The 15,765-nt window shown below is 39.5% G+C and overlaps 5 protein-coding genes and 1 non-coding gene across 8 annotated transcripts in view; 4 read left to right on the top strand and 2 right to left on the bottom strand.

The window, feature by feature from the left end:
* On the top strand, positions 157-1,776 carry LOC104738759 (60S ribosomal protein L19-1). The gene is made up of 5 exons (XM_010458963.2): positions 157-328; positions 734-856; positions 963-1,276; positions 1,369-1,439; positions 1,527-1,776. The coding sequence occupies exons 1-5, from the start codon at positions 217-219 to the stop codon at positions 1,552-1,554; spliced, it is 648 nt and encodes a 215-aa protein (XP_010457265.1). The 5' UTR covers positions 157-216; the 3' UTR covers positions 1,555-1,776.
* Positions 2,214-2,286, bottom strand: TRNAK-CUU. The gene has a single exon. It is a non-coding gene; the product is annotated as a tRNA-Lys (tRNA).
* Positions 2,383-4,203, bottom strand: LOC104738758 (protein DEHYDRATION-INDUCED 19 homolog 2-like). Its single transcript, XM_010458962.2, has 4 exons — positions 3,893-4,203; positions 3,521-3,663; positions 3,012-3,089; positions 2,383-2,920 (listed from the first exon to the last, which is right to left on the bottom strand). The coding sequence occupies exons 1-4, from the start codon at positions 3,972-3,974 to the stop codon at positions 2,564-2,566; spliced, it is 660 nt and encodes a 219-aa protein (XP_010457264.1). The 5' UTR covers positions 3,975-4,203; the 3' UTR covers positions 2,383-2,563.
* LOC104738757 (protein MRG2-like) lies at positions 4,479-7,409 on the top strand. The gene is made up of 10 exons (XM_010458961.2): positions 4,479-4,852; positions 4,947-5,001; positions 5,101-5,114; positions 5,335-5,477; positions 5,768-5,808; positions 5,907-6,011; positions 6,253-6,332; positions 6,532-6,701; positions 6,896-6,980; positions 7,080-7,409. Exons 1-10 carry the CDS (start codon positions 4,641-4,643, stop codon positions 7,156-7,158), a joined length of 984 nt encoding a protein of 327 aa, XP_010457263.1. The 5' UTR covers positions 4,479-4,640; the 3' UTR covers positions 7,159-7,409.
* Positions 9,582-11,224, top strand: LOC104743075 (protein MRG2-like; the record flags this gene model as incomplete). The annotated part of the gene is made up of 6 exons (XM_010464196.2): positions 9,582-9,623; positions 9,722-9,826; positions 10,068-10,147; positions 10,347-10,516; positions 10,711-10,795; positions 10,895-11,224. Coding segments are annotated over 6 exons (561 nt in total), but the record flags the coding sequence as incomplete, so codon positions are not given.
* The window catches only part of LOC104760054 (cellulose synthase-like protein D5), a 6,575-nt gene continuing 2,604 nt past the window's right edge, over positions 11,795-15,765 (top strand). Inside the window, exons 1-3 of one of the 3 annotated variants that reach the window (XM_019236017.1) lie at positions 11,795-12,956; positions 13,059-13,869; positions 13,957-14,396. In XM_019236017.1, coding sequence (XP_019091562.1) covers positions 11,977-12,956; positions 13,059-13,869; positions 13,957-14,396 — 2,231 coding nt within the window. In that variant the 5' untranslated portion in view covers positions 11,795-11,976. The remainder of the gene's footprint in view (positions 12,957-13,058; positions 13,870-13,956; positions 14,397-15,765) is intronic. The other 2 variants (XM_010458956.2, XM_010458955.2) reach the window with 2 other exon arrangements.

Below are 15,765 nucleotides of genomic sequence, written 5' to 3'. Positions count from 1 at the left end.
ACAAAAAAAAAAAAAAACTTATTGGGCTACAACTTAACAAGCCATTTGTTTTATAATGGGCTTTTCTAAAAACGCCTGATTTTGATTAAAGCCCAATGGATTGCGCGAGAAAAAGGAGAAACCCTAGAAAATTTGGAGGTATATAAATTGTTTTGGTCTTGGTCGACAAGCAGTTCTCCGCCACACCAGTCTCCAGAGAGAAGGGGAGAAGCAAAAATGGTTTCGCTTAAGCTCCAGAAGCGGCTCGCCGCATCAGTGATGAAGTGCGGGAAGGGCAAAGTTTGGCTCGATCCGAATGAAAGCTCCGACATCTCCATGGCCAATTCCCGTATGTTCTTCTCTTTTTTTTGGTCTTCTTGTTTCTGGCTTCGTTACTAGGATTTGTCTTTGCCCTTTGTTTATCTGCGATGTTAGGAGATGATTGACATACTTTGGCTTTTGATCTGTTATCTTCTGTCTTTGTTGAATCACTGTGTTCATTTCCGATCTGTAAATTTAAGGCTAGGTATAGGTTTTATAGAGTTGCATTTGGTTGTGTTAATATGGCTTTTGAATCATCTAGTTCTTTCTAACGTGACTCAAAGCAGAGACGTCTAGTCTCTAATTGATAGCTGATCTGTCTTCTTATAGACTATGGTTTTGTATGATGTTCCATTTGAAAGATTGTTACAAATATGTAGATCAACAGAGTGGATTCTAAGAGGCTGTTGCTTGTTTTTTAAATATTTTGTAGGCCAAAACATCAGGAAGCTTGTGAAGGATGGTTTCATCATCAGGAAACCAACCAAGATCCACTCTCGCTCCAGAGCTCGCCGTATGAAGATTGCCAAGATGAAGGGTCGTCACTCTGGATATGGTATGTTCTTCAAAACTGAGTCTTCTTCTGTTTGTCTGCGAGCTTATGATTATACTTTACATTGTTTGATTGTGACTTTTGTCTCTGGTTGTGGATGATTGAATAGGTAAGAGAAAGGGTACCCGTGAAGCTAGGTTGCCAACAAAGGTACTGTGGATGCGTAGGATGCGTGTTCTCAGGCGTCTGTTGAAGAAGTACAGAGAGTCCAAGAAGATTGACAAGCACATGTACCATGACATGTACATGCGTGTTAAGGGTAATGTCTTCAAGAACAAGCGTGTCTTGATGGAGAGTATCCACAAGTCGAAGGCTGAGAAGGCCAGGGAGAAGACTTTGTCTGATCAGTTTGAGGCTAAGAGGGCGAAGAACAAGGCCAGCCGAGAAAGGAAGCATGCTAGGAGAGAGGAGCGTTTAGCTAAGGTCAGAACTTTAAATAACTTGCCACTTCAAAAGATGTTCTTGATTATGGTTACGGATTCTTAAATTTGTGTTTTGTATTTTGTTTGCTATAGGGTCCTGGAGGAGATGTTGCTCCTGTAGCTGCTGCACCAGCACCTGCTGCTACACCTGCTCAAACTGCAGAGTAAGTCTAATCTCTAGGGAAATGTAAATTGAGGTTTGACAGTCGATTATATCTTATCTAATACATGTGTGGGTTTTGCTTGTGTAGGGTACCAAAGAAAAAGTCAAAGAAGTGAAGAGGATATATAGTGTGAAGCTATATCGATCATCAGCAGTTCACGGACTAGACTTGAAGAAGTTTTTGAATGTTTTTTCGAAATGGGTTTGTGGAATAACTTTTATTTTCGCAAGGAACATAACTTATGTCGGTTTTTGTTATGCTTTCAGATTTTTAGTTTACAGTATTTTATGAGACCTACTTTGCAAAAACTTGCTTTTTTGGATTCTTATCTTTAGCTCATTTTACAAGTAACAAATACATCCGTAACACCATTTGTCTAATTGATGATATCAACATAACATTTTTATCTAAACGACGAGTGGAACGTTTTAAACCATATTTATAACCTTTTTGAGTTTCTGTAAGCATGTTGGCAACAACGATTTGGTTTTTGCCTTTTTGGTGCCAACGATTTGGACCATATCTTTGGGGACTATCAAACTCATATATTTGGAGAATTTTGCAACCATGTTTCAAGTGTTTTGGGACGAACAGAGACAACTAGTGGGGTTTTACTATTGGTACACGGACAAAATTCTGAAGTTATGAAGCAGGGGTAAGTTAATCAACTTTGTAGAAGATAGGGTTTCGTAACAGTGAGACGAAACTGCATAAACTTGTACGTCGTATGTACAATTTTTTATAAATAAAGAAAATGGTTTCAAAAAGTTGAAGCGCCCACCGTGGGGCTCGAACCCACGACCACAAGGTTAAGAGCCTTGCGCTCTACCAACTGAGCTAGACGGGCTTTGTTAACGATAGCACACTCTCGCTGTATTCATACTTCAAAGCACATCCCAAACCTAACTAAAAGCAGGCTTTAACTTTTGCAAGTAGTGTGCTGTGGGATAAAGATTCTTGTGAATAGACAAACTAAAAGCTCATCAGCTTATATTATAAACTATAAGCTTGTGTAATGTCTGAAATAAGATGCATACATAAATAGGGCTCAATACAATTACAACAATGCCAACCACCTGCCTTTTAGCCATTGGAGACTTCACATCTTTATTCTTCTATTCAACTCAGAAGAAGTCACATCCATCATCAAACATGGCTGATGATAATAGTCCCTGTACAAACTGACACTTCTTTGCCTTCTCCAATTGTTCACTATCCAATAAAGGAGACGACGATTTCCCCTCTTTTGCTGCTGACGAATCCTTAATCAAATTCTTGTCTTCTACACTCGAATCAGACTGCACGAGCTCGGTCTGATTTGGCAGTGGAGTGTTGTTGATGAATGATAAAAACTTATCGGAAACAACGGATTTAGAGGTATGATGCTGATTCATAAATGGCGGAAACTCATCATGAGGAGATTGAAAATATTTATCCGAGGAATATGGATCTTCCCTGTACGACATTTCCTTCTGTTCACTGTAAAGTTCTCGGTCAAGGACATTCAAATAAATCACATTCATCACAGAGACAGAAAATAAAAAGGTTTTGAAAAGAGATAAAAAAGGATATCTTCAAGACATCTCTATGATGTGTTGTTATATGATTCACCATATGCATCTTCACCCTTTTGCTACAAACCGGACATGTCTAGAAAAAAAAACACAAAACCACAACGAATTGTAAGATTTAACCAAATGACAATTCACAGAACTGGGAAAAAATGTTCCATCACACAATGAAACTATTCGGTTCTCACATTCGTGAAACCAATCCAATACTTAAAAAGGAGAGCTATTTCAACTTAGAAGGGGACATATTTCTCAACTGAAGCTACTGCAATCGAAATCTCGAAAGCATCAATTAAAACAGTCCTACTTAACTCAAGTCCAAGTCCAAGTTCATGTTTCACTTTAAAACAATTGGCAATATCAATCAGAATCATCTAAACAAGTCCTAATGAAATCGAGTATTGAAGGGCCATCTTTGAGAAACCAATGAATCAATAACTAAACTGTTTAAAATTACTTCAAGTGAAGCTTCAGGGTAAAATGGAAAGAGCAGGAGGTGAATTCACATACCCCATTGTTATCTTCCTGATAATGTTCGTCGTCGATGTGGCGACACAACTCAACCAAATCATAATCATCTGAGCAAAACGGGCACGGGTAATCCACTGCTATATCTCCATCTTCATCAAACTCTTCCAAATCTAGATAAGGACCTGCGAATTTTTCACAACTCAGAATCAATCAAGAGAGAAAAGTCTTCTCATCTAAAACCAAACGTAAAGCTAAGATTTTTTTTTTTTTTAATTTCAAAGAGACCATACAGATGGATAACCCAATTCAATCAAAGAGCAATAGAAAAACCCAATTCAAACCCATCTTAAATCATAAACCCTAAAACGATGAAAGTTTGAAAATTGAAGGGATTTGGATAATAAAAAAAACCTGATTGATACTTAGCAGCAGTTTCTGATCGATAGCTTCTGGAAGAACCAGATGAGCTAACGCACCACATATCGTCTTCCATATCTGATGGTTCTGTCTGAATCTCACACAAATTGGAGTTTTATAATAAACAAGCCTTCAATTGATTATAGATTAAAAATTGCGAGACCTCCTCCTCGTCGCCGTCGTCGCGTCAGCTAAATAAATACCCCAATTTTGAGATAGAAGAACATGTCAAGAAACTACTTACTCCCCCAAAGGCGAGACCTTTATTTTATTTTTTTTCTATTAATCTACTAGTCCGAGCGATACTTAATGGACAAGAATACTTCGGCTGTGCTAAGCTTTACATTACTAATATACCCTCCCATTGCACGCGGCCTCTTTCTCAACTACCCCAGGGCGGTTTCTGTCTTTTTCCGTGTAAGGATGTTATTATTGCATTGCTCCCCAAGTAAATAGCAGTATAAAGGCCTGATTTGAACTGAACCTGGGCTTATTAAAAAGGCCTAATTTGAAAAGCCCATATGAAATCAGAGAAACTTTTGAGATTCTCTGTATATCAGAAAAAGAAAGAAATATCCCAAATATTTTTTCAGACAAATCCGCGTTGAGATACAACAAATTTGAGCGAGTTTTTTCACTTTCTTTTTTGGGGTCAGTTACCTTTGTCGCTGCGACGTGAGACGAACCGTGGAACAGAATCGAGCCGCGCCATTGTAGTCCCAAGAAGAACTCTCTTCTTAAGATGGGAAGCCCTAACGACGGCGCCGCCACCGAGACGGATCTTACAACCGATTTCATCGGAGACACACGAAGGGACTCTGGTTCTGATACAGAGTCAAACAACGATTGCGACGGAGACGACTTGCCTCTTCTTATTCTTCCTCCTCCTCCTGGTCAATTCAAAGAAGGAGAGCGAGTCTTAGCCAACCACAGTGATTGCTTCTATGAAGCCAAGGTAGTGACAATTTTTTTTTTTTTTAATTATAGAATGTTGTGTTGTCTGCTTGTGCTTTACTTTTGATCTTTTTTGGTTTTTGTTTTTTTTTCGGGTTCTTAAAATTGAATATAGAGACGAGGAATGGAAGTATTTTGTACATTACATTGTAAGTTGCAGAATCGATAAAGTTTGGATATTTATTAATTTGTCAATAAAAACGAATTTTTTTGTGTCTCTCGTTTTGAAGATGGATTTATTTTGGCAGGGTTGGAACAAAAGGTTAGTAGAGAGAGGTTTTATCTCTCCTCCAATATAGTTACGGCCTTCTTATTACATTTGTGTCGATCCGTCTGATTACATGCCGGTGTTGGTAAACTATTTGTATATTAGGGAATTCAGATTACTTATTATTGAATTCGAGTGTTTACCAAGTTCTTGAATGTTCTTTGATGATTTTGAAGGTCTGATTACTTTGTATCATCTTCTTATACAATGGTAGTTGGGACGAATGGATAAGTCTGGACTTTCTGTTGAAACATACAGATGAGAATATTGAGAAACAGAAGGAACAGGGTATGAAGCAAGGAATCAAGACTGCTACGGCTTGGAAAGTCACAAAGATGAAACCTAGAAGCCCTAATGGTCAGTCTCACCTTCTTCTTTCTTTATTTATCTTTGCGTATTTCTTTTCTCGGTTAACTTCTTTCTTGCCTATTATTCAGAGTTTTTATCAGGGAAGGGACTCTCTTTTGGTCTTGCTTGTTTTATTCATTGTCAACCAAATAGGAGATGTAGAGATTAGACTAGATATATACATCATTTGGTGTTATTTTGTTAATTATGATGTATAATGAGGCCAGGTTTTGTGACTGCATTTGAATATTATATGTCAGCTATATTCTCTGTCCAACATTTTTTCGTAACTTTTGCAGTTGCTAGAGGAAGAAAGCGGAAGCAAGATTCGGTTGACACGGTAATATCTCCATTTGCTTAATCTTCCATCTTCCAAATATCCAGGTTTTTCTTTTAACCGGAGATTCTTACTTAAATCTTGCTTTTTGCTGAATACAGGAGAAGAATGTGGTTCCTTCTGACAACCTTTTAAGTTTCCATATCCCACCAGCATTAAGGAGACAACTAATTGACGACTATGAATTTGTTACTCAGATGCACAAGGTACTCATAATTAATGTGCTAATATGTAAGTGAAGAACACCCTACACTATCTGTCTATCTGCCTGTTTTTCTTCACTTCATTTCACAGAAGGTCCCTTCTGTGTGTTTTAAAACGCAATCGACCATAGTCTTTTGATTATTGAACCCGCATGAATATGTTTGTTGTGGTTTTCATATGCTGTTCTTAAGGTCCATATAATAAGGAATTGATTGTAGTCATTTTTGGGAATTGTCTGATCAGCTTGTGCAACTTCCACGTTCTCCGAATGTTGATGACATCTTGAAGAAGTACGTTGACACCCAAATTAAGAAACATGGCAGGTAAGTAAGCTCTCTGTGGGCTCTATAGTTTCTTATGTTGTCAGTTTGCAAAAGTTTTAACTTGTTGATCTCCTTTGTTGCTGTTCTCATATACTTAAGAGAGTATAAATCACCTGTAGATGCTCCATTTGATAGTGGCCGAATAAGAGTATTACAAGGTTCTGATATATATAGTACTTTCTTTGGTGAATATTTATAGGGTAACTGATTCGGTAGAGGAAATTCTGAAAGGTCTGCGTTGCTACTTTGACAAAGCTTTACCGGTGATGTTGCTTTACAACAATGAACGGAAGCAATACGAGGAAACCGTAACAGCGGATGTTTCTCCCTCAAACGTGTACGGAGCAGAGCATTTGTTACGACTCTTCGGTAAGGCCAGGCCATTTCTTTGTATATCTATAAACAACAATTTATATGCTGAATGATCATCTGCTATATCAGCATTTTATCGTGTGTGGGTTTTTATCTCTTATATCAAACCTGTGGAAATATATACACCAAGGCAAATTATGTCTCTTCTTTTGCCTTGGTATCAAAACCATAATGAATTTGAGGTTTTGCAGTAAAATTGCCGGAGTTGCTAATCCATGTGAATATGGCAGAAGAGACATTGAAGGAGTTGCAGGACAACCTTGCTGATATTCTCAGGTCTATTCTTTGTCTCCTACTCAACGGTTATTAATTGACGCTTTTACAAGTGTGTAAAGACAAAGAATTTAAAAAACTTAAAAATGATTTACTACGCAGGTTCTTGAGGAAGAAGCAGAGCTTGTTTTTTGTATCCGCATACAAAGCAGTGGAAGAAATGGAGAAGAAGGAAGATTAAAAGATGAGGTGCGTTATGACGGACGTGTCATTGTTGTTGTAAGTACTCTATGTACAGCGAATTTTCTTGTTTCTAGTATATTTTATGTAGTGAGAGCTAAAATCGAACTAGTATTATTATTATTAGGTTCGGTTTGGATTATGAAAAAGTAATTAACGTCGTTATCGTCGTGTCTGTGTCGGCTTTCTAAATCCACGATACCATTGTATTATGAAGATTTGGCTATAAAAAAAAAACCATTAGTCTGTCAATGATTTTTTTTTTTCTGTTACTTTATTTAAGAATTATAATCATAGGTAATTTTGATTTTAAATTTTGTTACAGAGTTGTATCACAAGAGCCAGGAATGATGATCTACTCTAGTAGTATATATACGATGCAAATTAGGTGTACCAATGAGTTCAGAATCATTAAATCACATGAAATAAAAATCATATATTATAATACATATACGCTTCTACTCGTACAAATGATTTGATCATAGTACAAAAGAAATACTATTTTGTATCAATGAGTTCGAAATTATCAAATCACATGGTATGAAAAGCATATAATAATAATATGTTTTAATCATCTCCAATATAAATTTATTTGACCGTTACGGAAAGGGAGAGAGATGATAATAAACGCTCTTTAATTTGACTTTTTGTTCTTCTTTATAGATCGTCCCGGTCCCACATAAATCTTTCAAACTTACCGTTTAGAATAGATAATGACCGTCCGATCTCACCGTTGCAACGTGAAGAAAATCAACGGTTCAGATCTTTCGACCGTTTATAGCAACTCTCTTTCTCCTTTATATCTCTCCTTTATCATCTCTGTCTCTCTCTAGATTTTGAAAACTACAATGCTCTGCTTTCAACAACAACTAGCTTCAGCTTCAGCTTCTTCTTCTTCTTCCATAGATTCAAAATCTTGAATTCAATTTTAGATCTACTCTTTTTTTTTCCTTCTAAATCTTTGATTTTTTTTTTTGTCTTCTCATCGTGCTTTCAAAAAAAAGATGGTGAAAGCAGCTGCTTCGTCTCAGTCACCTTCTCCGGTGACTATAACGGTGACACCATGTAAAGGATCCGGTGACAGAAGCTTAGGTTTGACGAGTCCTATCCCACGCGCCTCCGTCATCAACAACCAAAACTCTCCACTAAGCTCAAGAGCCACGCGTCGCACCTCCGTCAGCGGCGGGAATCGGAGATCCAGCGGTGGCGAAGGAAGATACTGTTCGATGTCCGTCGAAGATCTAACGGCTGACACCACGACGACTAATTCAGAGTGCGTTCTCAGCTACACTGTTCATATCCCACCTACGCCGGATCATCAGACGGTGTTCGCTTCGCAGGAGAGCGGCGGTATGGGTGAAGAAGAGGAAGAGATGCTCAAAGGGAATTCGAATCACAAAAGCTTCCTCTCTGGTACGATTTTTACCGGCGGGTTTAAATCCGTGACAAGTGGCCATGTTATCGATTGCTCTATGGACCGAGCTGATCCGGAGAAAAAATCAGGTCAGATCTGTTGGTTAAAAGGCTGTGATGAGAGAGTTGTTCATGGGAGATGTGAGTGTGGTTTCAAGATCTGTAGAGATTGTTACTTTGATTGTATCACAAGCGGTGGAGGCAATTGTCCTGGATGTAAAGAGCCTTACAGGGACGTCAACGACGATGTTGACACTGAGGAAGAAGAAGATGAAGAAGATGAGGCTAAACCGCTTCCTCAGATGGGTGATTCAAAGCTTGACAAGAGGCTTTCCGTTGTCAAGTCGTTTAAAGCGCAGAATCAAGCTGGTGACTTTGATCACACTCGTTGGTTGTTTGAGACTAAAGGAACTTATGGCTATGGGAACGCTGTTNCTACGGCTTGGAAAGTCACAAAGATGAAACCTAGAAGCCCTAATGGTCAGTCTCACCTTCTTCTTTCTTTATTTATCTTTGCGTATTTCTTTTCTCGGTTAACTTCTTTCTTGCCTATTATTCAGAGTTTTTATCAGGGAAGGGACTCTCTTTTGGTCTTGCTTGTTTTATTCATTGTCAACCAAATAGGAGATGTAGAGATTAGACTAGATATATACATCATTTGGTGTTATTTTGTTAATTATGATGTATAATGAGGCCAGGTTTTGTGACTGCATTTGAATATTATATGTCAGCTATATTCTCTGTCCAACATTTTTTCGTAACNTGCTGCTATTATCAGTCCTTACAGGTGAGAGAAATGTTTCTAATTTAGTGTATGTTTTTGTTGGATTATGTTCTGTTTTTTTATTTGCTAAAGTTTTGATTCTTTTTATTGTGTGTAACGAAACAGATTACTCATTGTGCTGCGTCTGGTGGCTCTTGGTTTGTTCCTGACATGGAGGATTCGTCACCCAAACAGAGAGGCAATGTGGTTGTGGGGAATGTCAACAACCTGTGAGCTTTGGTTTGCCTTGTCCNAGAGGAAGAAAGCGGAAGCAAGATTCGGTTGACACGGTAATATCTCCATTTGCTTAATCTTCCATCTTCCAAATATCCAGGTTTTTCTTTTAACCGGAGATTCTTACTTAAATCTTGCTTTTTGCTGAATACAGGAGAAGAATGTGGTTCCTTCTGACAACCTTTTAAGTTTCCATATCCCACCAGCATTAAGGAGACAACTAATTGACGACTATGAATTTGTTACTCAGATGCACAAGGTACTCATAATTAATGTGCTAATATGTAAGTGAAGAACACCCTACACTATCTGTCTATCTGCCTGTTTTTCTTCACTTCATTTCACAGAAGGTCCCTTCTGTGTGTTTTAAAACGCAATCGACCATAGTCTTTTGATTATTGAACCCGCATGAATATGTTTGTTGTGGTTTTCATATGCTGTTCTTAAGGTCCATATAATAAGGAATTGATTGTAGTCATTTTTGGGAATTGTCTGATCAGCTTGTGCAACTTCCACGTTCTCCGAATGTTGATGACATCTTGAAGAAGTACGTTGACACCCAAATTAAGAAACATGGCAGGTAAGTAAGCTCTCTGTGGGCTCTATAGTTTCTTATGTTGTCAGTTTGCAAAAGTTTTAACTTGTTGATCTCCTTTGTTGCTGTTCTCATATACTTAAGAGAGTATAAATCACCTGTAGATGCTCCATTTGATAGTGGCCGAATAAGAGTATTACAAGGTTCTGATATATATAGTACTTTCTTTGGTGAATATTTATAGGGTAACTGATTCGGTAGAGGAAATTCTGAAAGGTCTGCGTTGCTACTTTGACAAAGCTTTACCGGTGATGTTGCTTTACAACAATGAACGGAAGCAATACGAGGAAACCGTAACAGCGGATGTTTCTCCCTCAAACGTGTACGGAGCAGAGCATTTGTTACGACTCTTCGGTAAGGCCAGGCCATTTCTTTGTATATCTATAAACAACAATTTATATGCTGAATGATCATCTGCTATATCAGCATTTTATCGTGTGTGGGTTTTTATCTCTTATATCAAACCTGTGGAAATATATACACCAAGGCAAATTATGTCTCTTCTTTTGCCTTGGTATCAAAACCATAATGAATTTGAGGTTTTGCAGTAAAATTGCCGGAGTTGCTAATCCATGTGAATATGGCAGAAGAGACATTGAAGGAGTTGCAGGACAACCTTGCTGATATTCTCAGGTCTATTCTTTGTCTCCTACTCAACGGTTATTAATTGACGCTTTTACAAGTGTGTAAAGACAAAGAATTTAAAAAACTTAAAAATGATTTACTACGCAGGTTCTTGAGGAAGAAGCAGAGCTTGTTTTTTGTATCCGCATACAAAGCAGTGGAAGAAATGGAGAAGAAGGAAGATTAAAAGATGAGGTGCGTTATGACGGACGTGTCATTGTTGTTGTAAGTACTCTATGTACAGCGAATTTTCTTGTTTCTAGTATATTTTATGTAGTGAGAGCTAAAATCGAACTAGTATTATTATTATTAGGTTCGGTTTGGATTATGAAAAAGTAATTAACGTCGTTATCGTCGTGTCTGTGTCGGCTTTCTAAATCCACGATACCATTGTATTATGAAGATTTGGCTATAAAAAAAAAACCATTAGTCTGTCAATGATTTTTTTTTTTCTGTTACTTTATTTAAGAATTATAATCATAGGTAATTTTGATTTTAAATTTTGTTACAGAGTTGTATCACAAGAGCCAGGAATGATGATCTACTCTAGTAGTATATATACGATGCAAATTAGGTGTACCAATGAGTTCAGAATCATTAAATCACATGAAATAAAAATCATATATTATAATACATATACGCTTCTACTCGTACAAATGATTTGATCATAGTACAAAAGAAATACTATTTTGTATCAATGAGTTCGAAATTATCAAATCACATGGTATGAAAAGCATATAATAATAATATGTTTTAATCATCTCCAATATAAATTTATTTGACCGTTACGGAAAGGGAGAGAGATGATAATAAACGCTCTTTAATTTGACTTTTTGTTCTTCTTTATAGATCGTCCCGGTCCCACATAAATCTTTCAAACTTACCGTTTAGAATAGATAATGACCGTCCGATCTCACCGTTGCAACGTGAAGAAAATCAACGGTTCAGATCTTTCGACCGTTTATAGCAACTCTCTTTCTCCTTTATATCTCTCCTTTATCATCTCTGTCTCTCTCTAGATTTTGAAAACTACAATGCTCTGCTTTCAACAACAACTAGCTTCAGCTTCAGCTTCTTCTTCTTCTTCCATAGATTCAAAATCTTGAATTCAATTTTAGATCTACTCTTTTTTTTTCCTTCTAAATCTTTGATTTTTTTTTTTGTCTTCTCATCGTGCTTTCAAAAAAAAGATGGTGAAAGCAGCTGCTTCGTCTCAGTCACCTTCTCCGGTGACTATAACGGTGACACCATGTAAAGGATCCGGTGACAGAAGCTTAGGTTTGACGAGTCCTATCCCACGCGCCTCCGTCATCAACAACCAAAACTCTCCACTAAGCTCAAGAGCCACGCGTCGCACCTCCGTCAGCGGCGGGAATCGGAGATCCAGCGGTGGCGAAGGAAGATACTGTTCGATGTCCGTCGAAGATCTAACGGCTGACACCACGACGACTAATTCAGAGTGCGTTCTCAGCTACACTGTTCATATCCCACCTACGCCGGATCATCAGACGGTGTTCGCTTCGCAGGAGAGCGGCGGTATGGGTGAAGAAGAGGAAGAGATGCTCAAAGGGAATTCGAATCACAAAAGCTTCCTCTCTGGTACGATTTTTACCGGCGGGTTTAAATCCGTGACAAGTGGCCATGTTATCGATTGCTCTATGGATCGAGCTGATCCGGAGAAAAAATCAGGTCAGATCTGTTGGTTAAAAGGCTGTGATGAGAAAGTTGTTCATGGGAGATGTGAGTGTGGTTTCAAGATCTGTAGAGATTGTTACTTTGATTGTATCACAAGCGGTGGAGGCAATTGTCCTGGATGTAAAGAGCCTTACAGGGACGTCAACGACGATGTTGACACTGAGGAAGAAGAAGATGAAGAAGATGAGGCTAAACCGCTTCCTCAGATGGGTGATTCAAAGCTTGACAAGAGGCTTTCCGTTGTCAAGTCGTTTAAAGCGCAGAATCAAGCTGGTGACTTTGATCACACTCGTTGGTTGTTTGAGACTAAAGGAACTTATGGCTATGGGAACGCTGTTTGGCCTAAAGATGGGTATGGAATCGGGTCTGGTGGTAATGGAAACGGGTATGAAACGCCGCCGGAGTTTGGTGAGAGAAGCAAGAGACCTCTTACTAGGAAAGTCAGCGTCTCTGCTGCTATTATCAGTCCTTACAGGTGAGAGAAATGTTTCTAATTTAGTGTATGTTTTTGTTGGATTATGTTCTGTTTTTTTATTTGCTAAAGTTTTGATTCTTTTTATTGTGTGTAACGAAACAGATTACTCATTGTGCTGCGTCTGGTGGCTCTTGGTTTGTTCCTGACATGGAGGATTCGTCACCCAAACAGAGAGGCAATGTGGTTGTGGGGAATGTCAACAACCTGTGAGCTTTGGTTTGCCTTGTCTTGGCTTTTGGATCAGCTTCCAAAACTCTGTCCGGTTAACAGATTAACTGATTTAGGTGTTCTTAAGGAACGCTTTGAATCTCCTAACCTCAGGAACCCCAAAGGAAGATCTGATCTGCCGGGTATAGATGTGTTTGTCTCAACTGCAGACCCTGAGAAAGAACCGCCTCTGGTCACAGCCAACACCATCCTCTCGATCCTAGCTGTTGATTACCCTGTGGAGAAACTTGCTTGCTACTTATCAGACGATGGAGGAGCTTTGCTAACATTTGAAGCCTTGGCTCAAACAGCTAGCTTTGCCAGCACATGGGTGCCGTTCTGCAGGAAACACAATATAGAGACAAGGAACCCTGAGGCCTACTTTGGCCAGAAGCGTAACTTCCTCAAGAACAAAGTGAGGCTGGATTTTGTGAGGGAAAGGAGGAGAGTGAAGAGAGAATATGATGAGTTTAAGGTCAGAATCAACTCATTGCCTGAGGCGATAAGAAGGAGGTCTGATGCTTACAATGTGCACGAAGAGCTCAGAGCTAAGAAGAAACAGATGGAGATGATGATGGGAAGCAATCCTGAAGAAACTGTTAAAGTTCCAAAGGCCACTTGGATGTCTGATGGTTCTCACTGGCCAGGGACTTGGTCCTCTGGAGAATCTGATAATTCCCGAGGAGACCATGCTGGGATCATCCAGGTAACTTCTTTTCTCGAGATGGTTGTCTAATGTATTCTTGAGGTTTGTATTGAAAAGTGTGCTCTAATATTTGGTGTACTGCTGCAGGCAATGTTAGCTCCTCCGAATACAGAACCAGTTTATGGAGCAGAAGCAGATGCTGAGAACTTAATTGATACAACAGACGTTGATATCAGGCTGCCAATGCTAGTCTATGTTTCAAGAGAGAAGAGACCGGGTTATGATCACAACAAGAAAGCAGGAGCCATGAATGCTTTGGTTAGAACCAGCGCAATTATGTCTAATGGCCCATTCATCCTCAATCTTGATTGTGACCACTACATCTACAACTCCGTGGCCTTGAGAGAAGGAATGTGCTTCATGCTTGATCGTGGTGGCGACAGAATCTGCTATGTTCAGTTCCCTCAGAGGTTCGAAGGTATTGACCCAAATGATCGTTATGCAAACCACAACACTGTCTTCTTTGATGTTAGTATGAGAGCTTTGGATGGACTTCAAGGTCCAATGTATGTGGGAACTGGCTGCATCTTCCGAAGAACAGCTCTATACGGATTTAGCCCGCCANAAGCTTCCTCTCTGGTACGATTTTTACCGGCGGGTTTAAATCCGTGACAAGTGGCCATGTTATCGATTGCTCTATGGATNGCTTGGAAGAAGAAAGGTGAAGATATCGCTGAGGAAACCGAAAGCCATGAGGAAGAAAGTTGATGAAGTTTCTTTGCCTATAAATGGAGAATACAACGAAGAAGAGAACGATGATGGAGATATTGAATCTCTGCTTCTCCCAAAGAGATTTGGTAACTCAAACTCTTTCGTTGCTTCAATCCCGGTTGCTGAATACCAAGGGAGACTCTTACAAGACTTGCAAGGCAAAGGCAAAAACAGTAGACCAGCTGGCTCACTTGCTGTCCCACGTGAACCGCTTGATGCAGCCACAGTAGCCGAAGCAATCAGTGTGATTTCTTGCTTCTACGAGGACAAAACAGAGTGGGGCAAAAGAGTTGGATGGATCTATGGTTCAGTGACTGAAGACGTAGTCACGGGATATCGAATGCACAACAGAGGATGGAGATCAATCTACTGCGTGACCAAAAGAGACGCTTTCCGTGGAACAGCTCCGATCAATCTAACGGATAGACTTCACCAGGTTCTGAGATGGGCAACAGGATCTGTTGAGATCTTTTTCTCAAGGAACAACGCTATTTTCGCAACCAGAAGGATGAAGTTCTTGCAGAGAGTGGCTTACTTCAATGTCGGAATGTATCCATTCACATCTCTGTTCCTCATCGTCTACTGCATCCTCCCTGCAGTTTCGCTCTTCTCGGGTCAATTCATAGTGCAATCACTCGACATAACGTTCTTGATCTTCCTCCTCGCGATAACACTCACGCTGTGTATGTTATCACTCCTTGAGATCAAATGGTCAGGCATAACTCTCCACGAATGGTGGAGAAACGAGCAGTTCTGGGTTATAGGAGGCACAAGCGCACACCCTGCAGCTGTTCTTCAAGGGCTTCTCAAGGTGATTGCAGGAGTCGATGTATCTTTTACCTTGACTTCCAAGTCATCTACACCAGAAGATGGAGACGACGAGTATGCAGATCTGTATGTTGTGAAATGGAGCTTTCTGATGGTTCCTCCATTGACGATCATGATGGTGAACATGATTGCGATTGCGGTGGGGCTAGCGAGGACTCTGTACAGCCCATTCCCGCAATGGAGCAAGCTTGTTGGAGGAGTGTTCTTCAGCTTCTGGGTGCTTTGTCATCTGTATCCGTTTGCTAAAGGATTGATGGGAAGAAGAGGCAGAGTTCCGACGATAGTGTTTGTGTGGTCAGGTTTGTTGTCGATTATTGTGTCTTTGCTTTGGGTTTATATCAACCCTCCTTCAGGGAA

Source organism: Camelina sativa, chromosome 14 (genome assembly GCF_000633955.1).
Source record: "Camelina sativa cultivar DH55 chromosome 14, Cs, whole genome shotgun sequence".
NCBI lineage: Eukaryota > Viridiplantae > Streptophyta > Magnoliopsida > Brassicales > Brassicaceae > Camelina > Camelina sativa.
Note: the sequence above shows the minus strand (reverse complement) of the source record. Positions and strands in the feature narration are given on the sequence as shown.

What these genes read in the sequence shown, in the direction of transcription:
- LOC104738757 (XM_010458961.2), top strand. Translation starts at nt 4,641, where the DNA reads ATGGGAAGCCCTAACGACGGCGCCGCCACCGAGACGGATCTTACAACC. An exon ending in GATTGCTTCTATGAAGCCAA is followed by an intron (nt 4,853 to 4,946) that starts GGTAGTGACAAT and finishes GTTTTTTTTTCG; the next exon opens with GGTTCTTAAAATTGAATATA. An exon ending in CAAATTAAGAAACATGGCAG is followed by an intron (nt 6,333 to 6,531) that starts GTAAGTAAGCTC and finishes GAATATTTATAG; the next exon opens with GGTAACTGATTCGGTAGAGG.
- LOC104738759 (XM_010458963.2), top strand. Translation starts at nt 217, where the DNA reads ATGGTTTCGCTTAAGCTCCAGAAGCGGCTCGCCGCATCAGTGATGAAG. An exon ending in CATCTCCATGGCCAATTCCC is followed by an intron (nt 329 to 733) that starts GTATGTTCTTCT and finishes AATATTTTGTAG; the next exon opens with GCCAAAACATCAGGAAGCTT. An exon ending in GGGTCGTCACTCTGGATATG is followed by an intron (nt 857 to 962) that starts GTATGTTCTTCA and finishes ATGATTGAATAG; the next exon opens with GTAAGAGAAAGGGTACCCGT.
- LOC104738758 (XM_010458962.2), bottom strand. Translation starts at nt 3,974, where the DNA reads ATGGAAGACGATATGTGGTGCGTTAGCTCATCTGGTTCTTCCAGAAGC. An exon ending in ATCAGGAAGATAACAATGGG is followed by an intron (nt 3,090 to 3,520) that starts GTATGTGAATTC and finishes TTTTTTTTCTAG; the next exon opens with ACATGTCCGGTTTGTAGCAA. An exon ending in ATCATAGAGATGTCTTGAAG is followed by an intron (nt 2,921 to 3,011) that starts ATATCCTTTTTT and finishes CGAGAACTTTAC; the next exon opens with AGTGAACAGAAGGAAATGTC.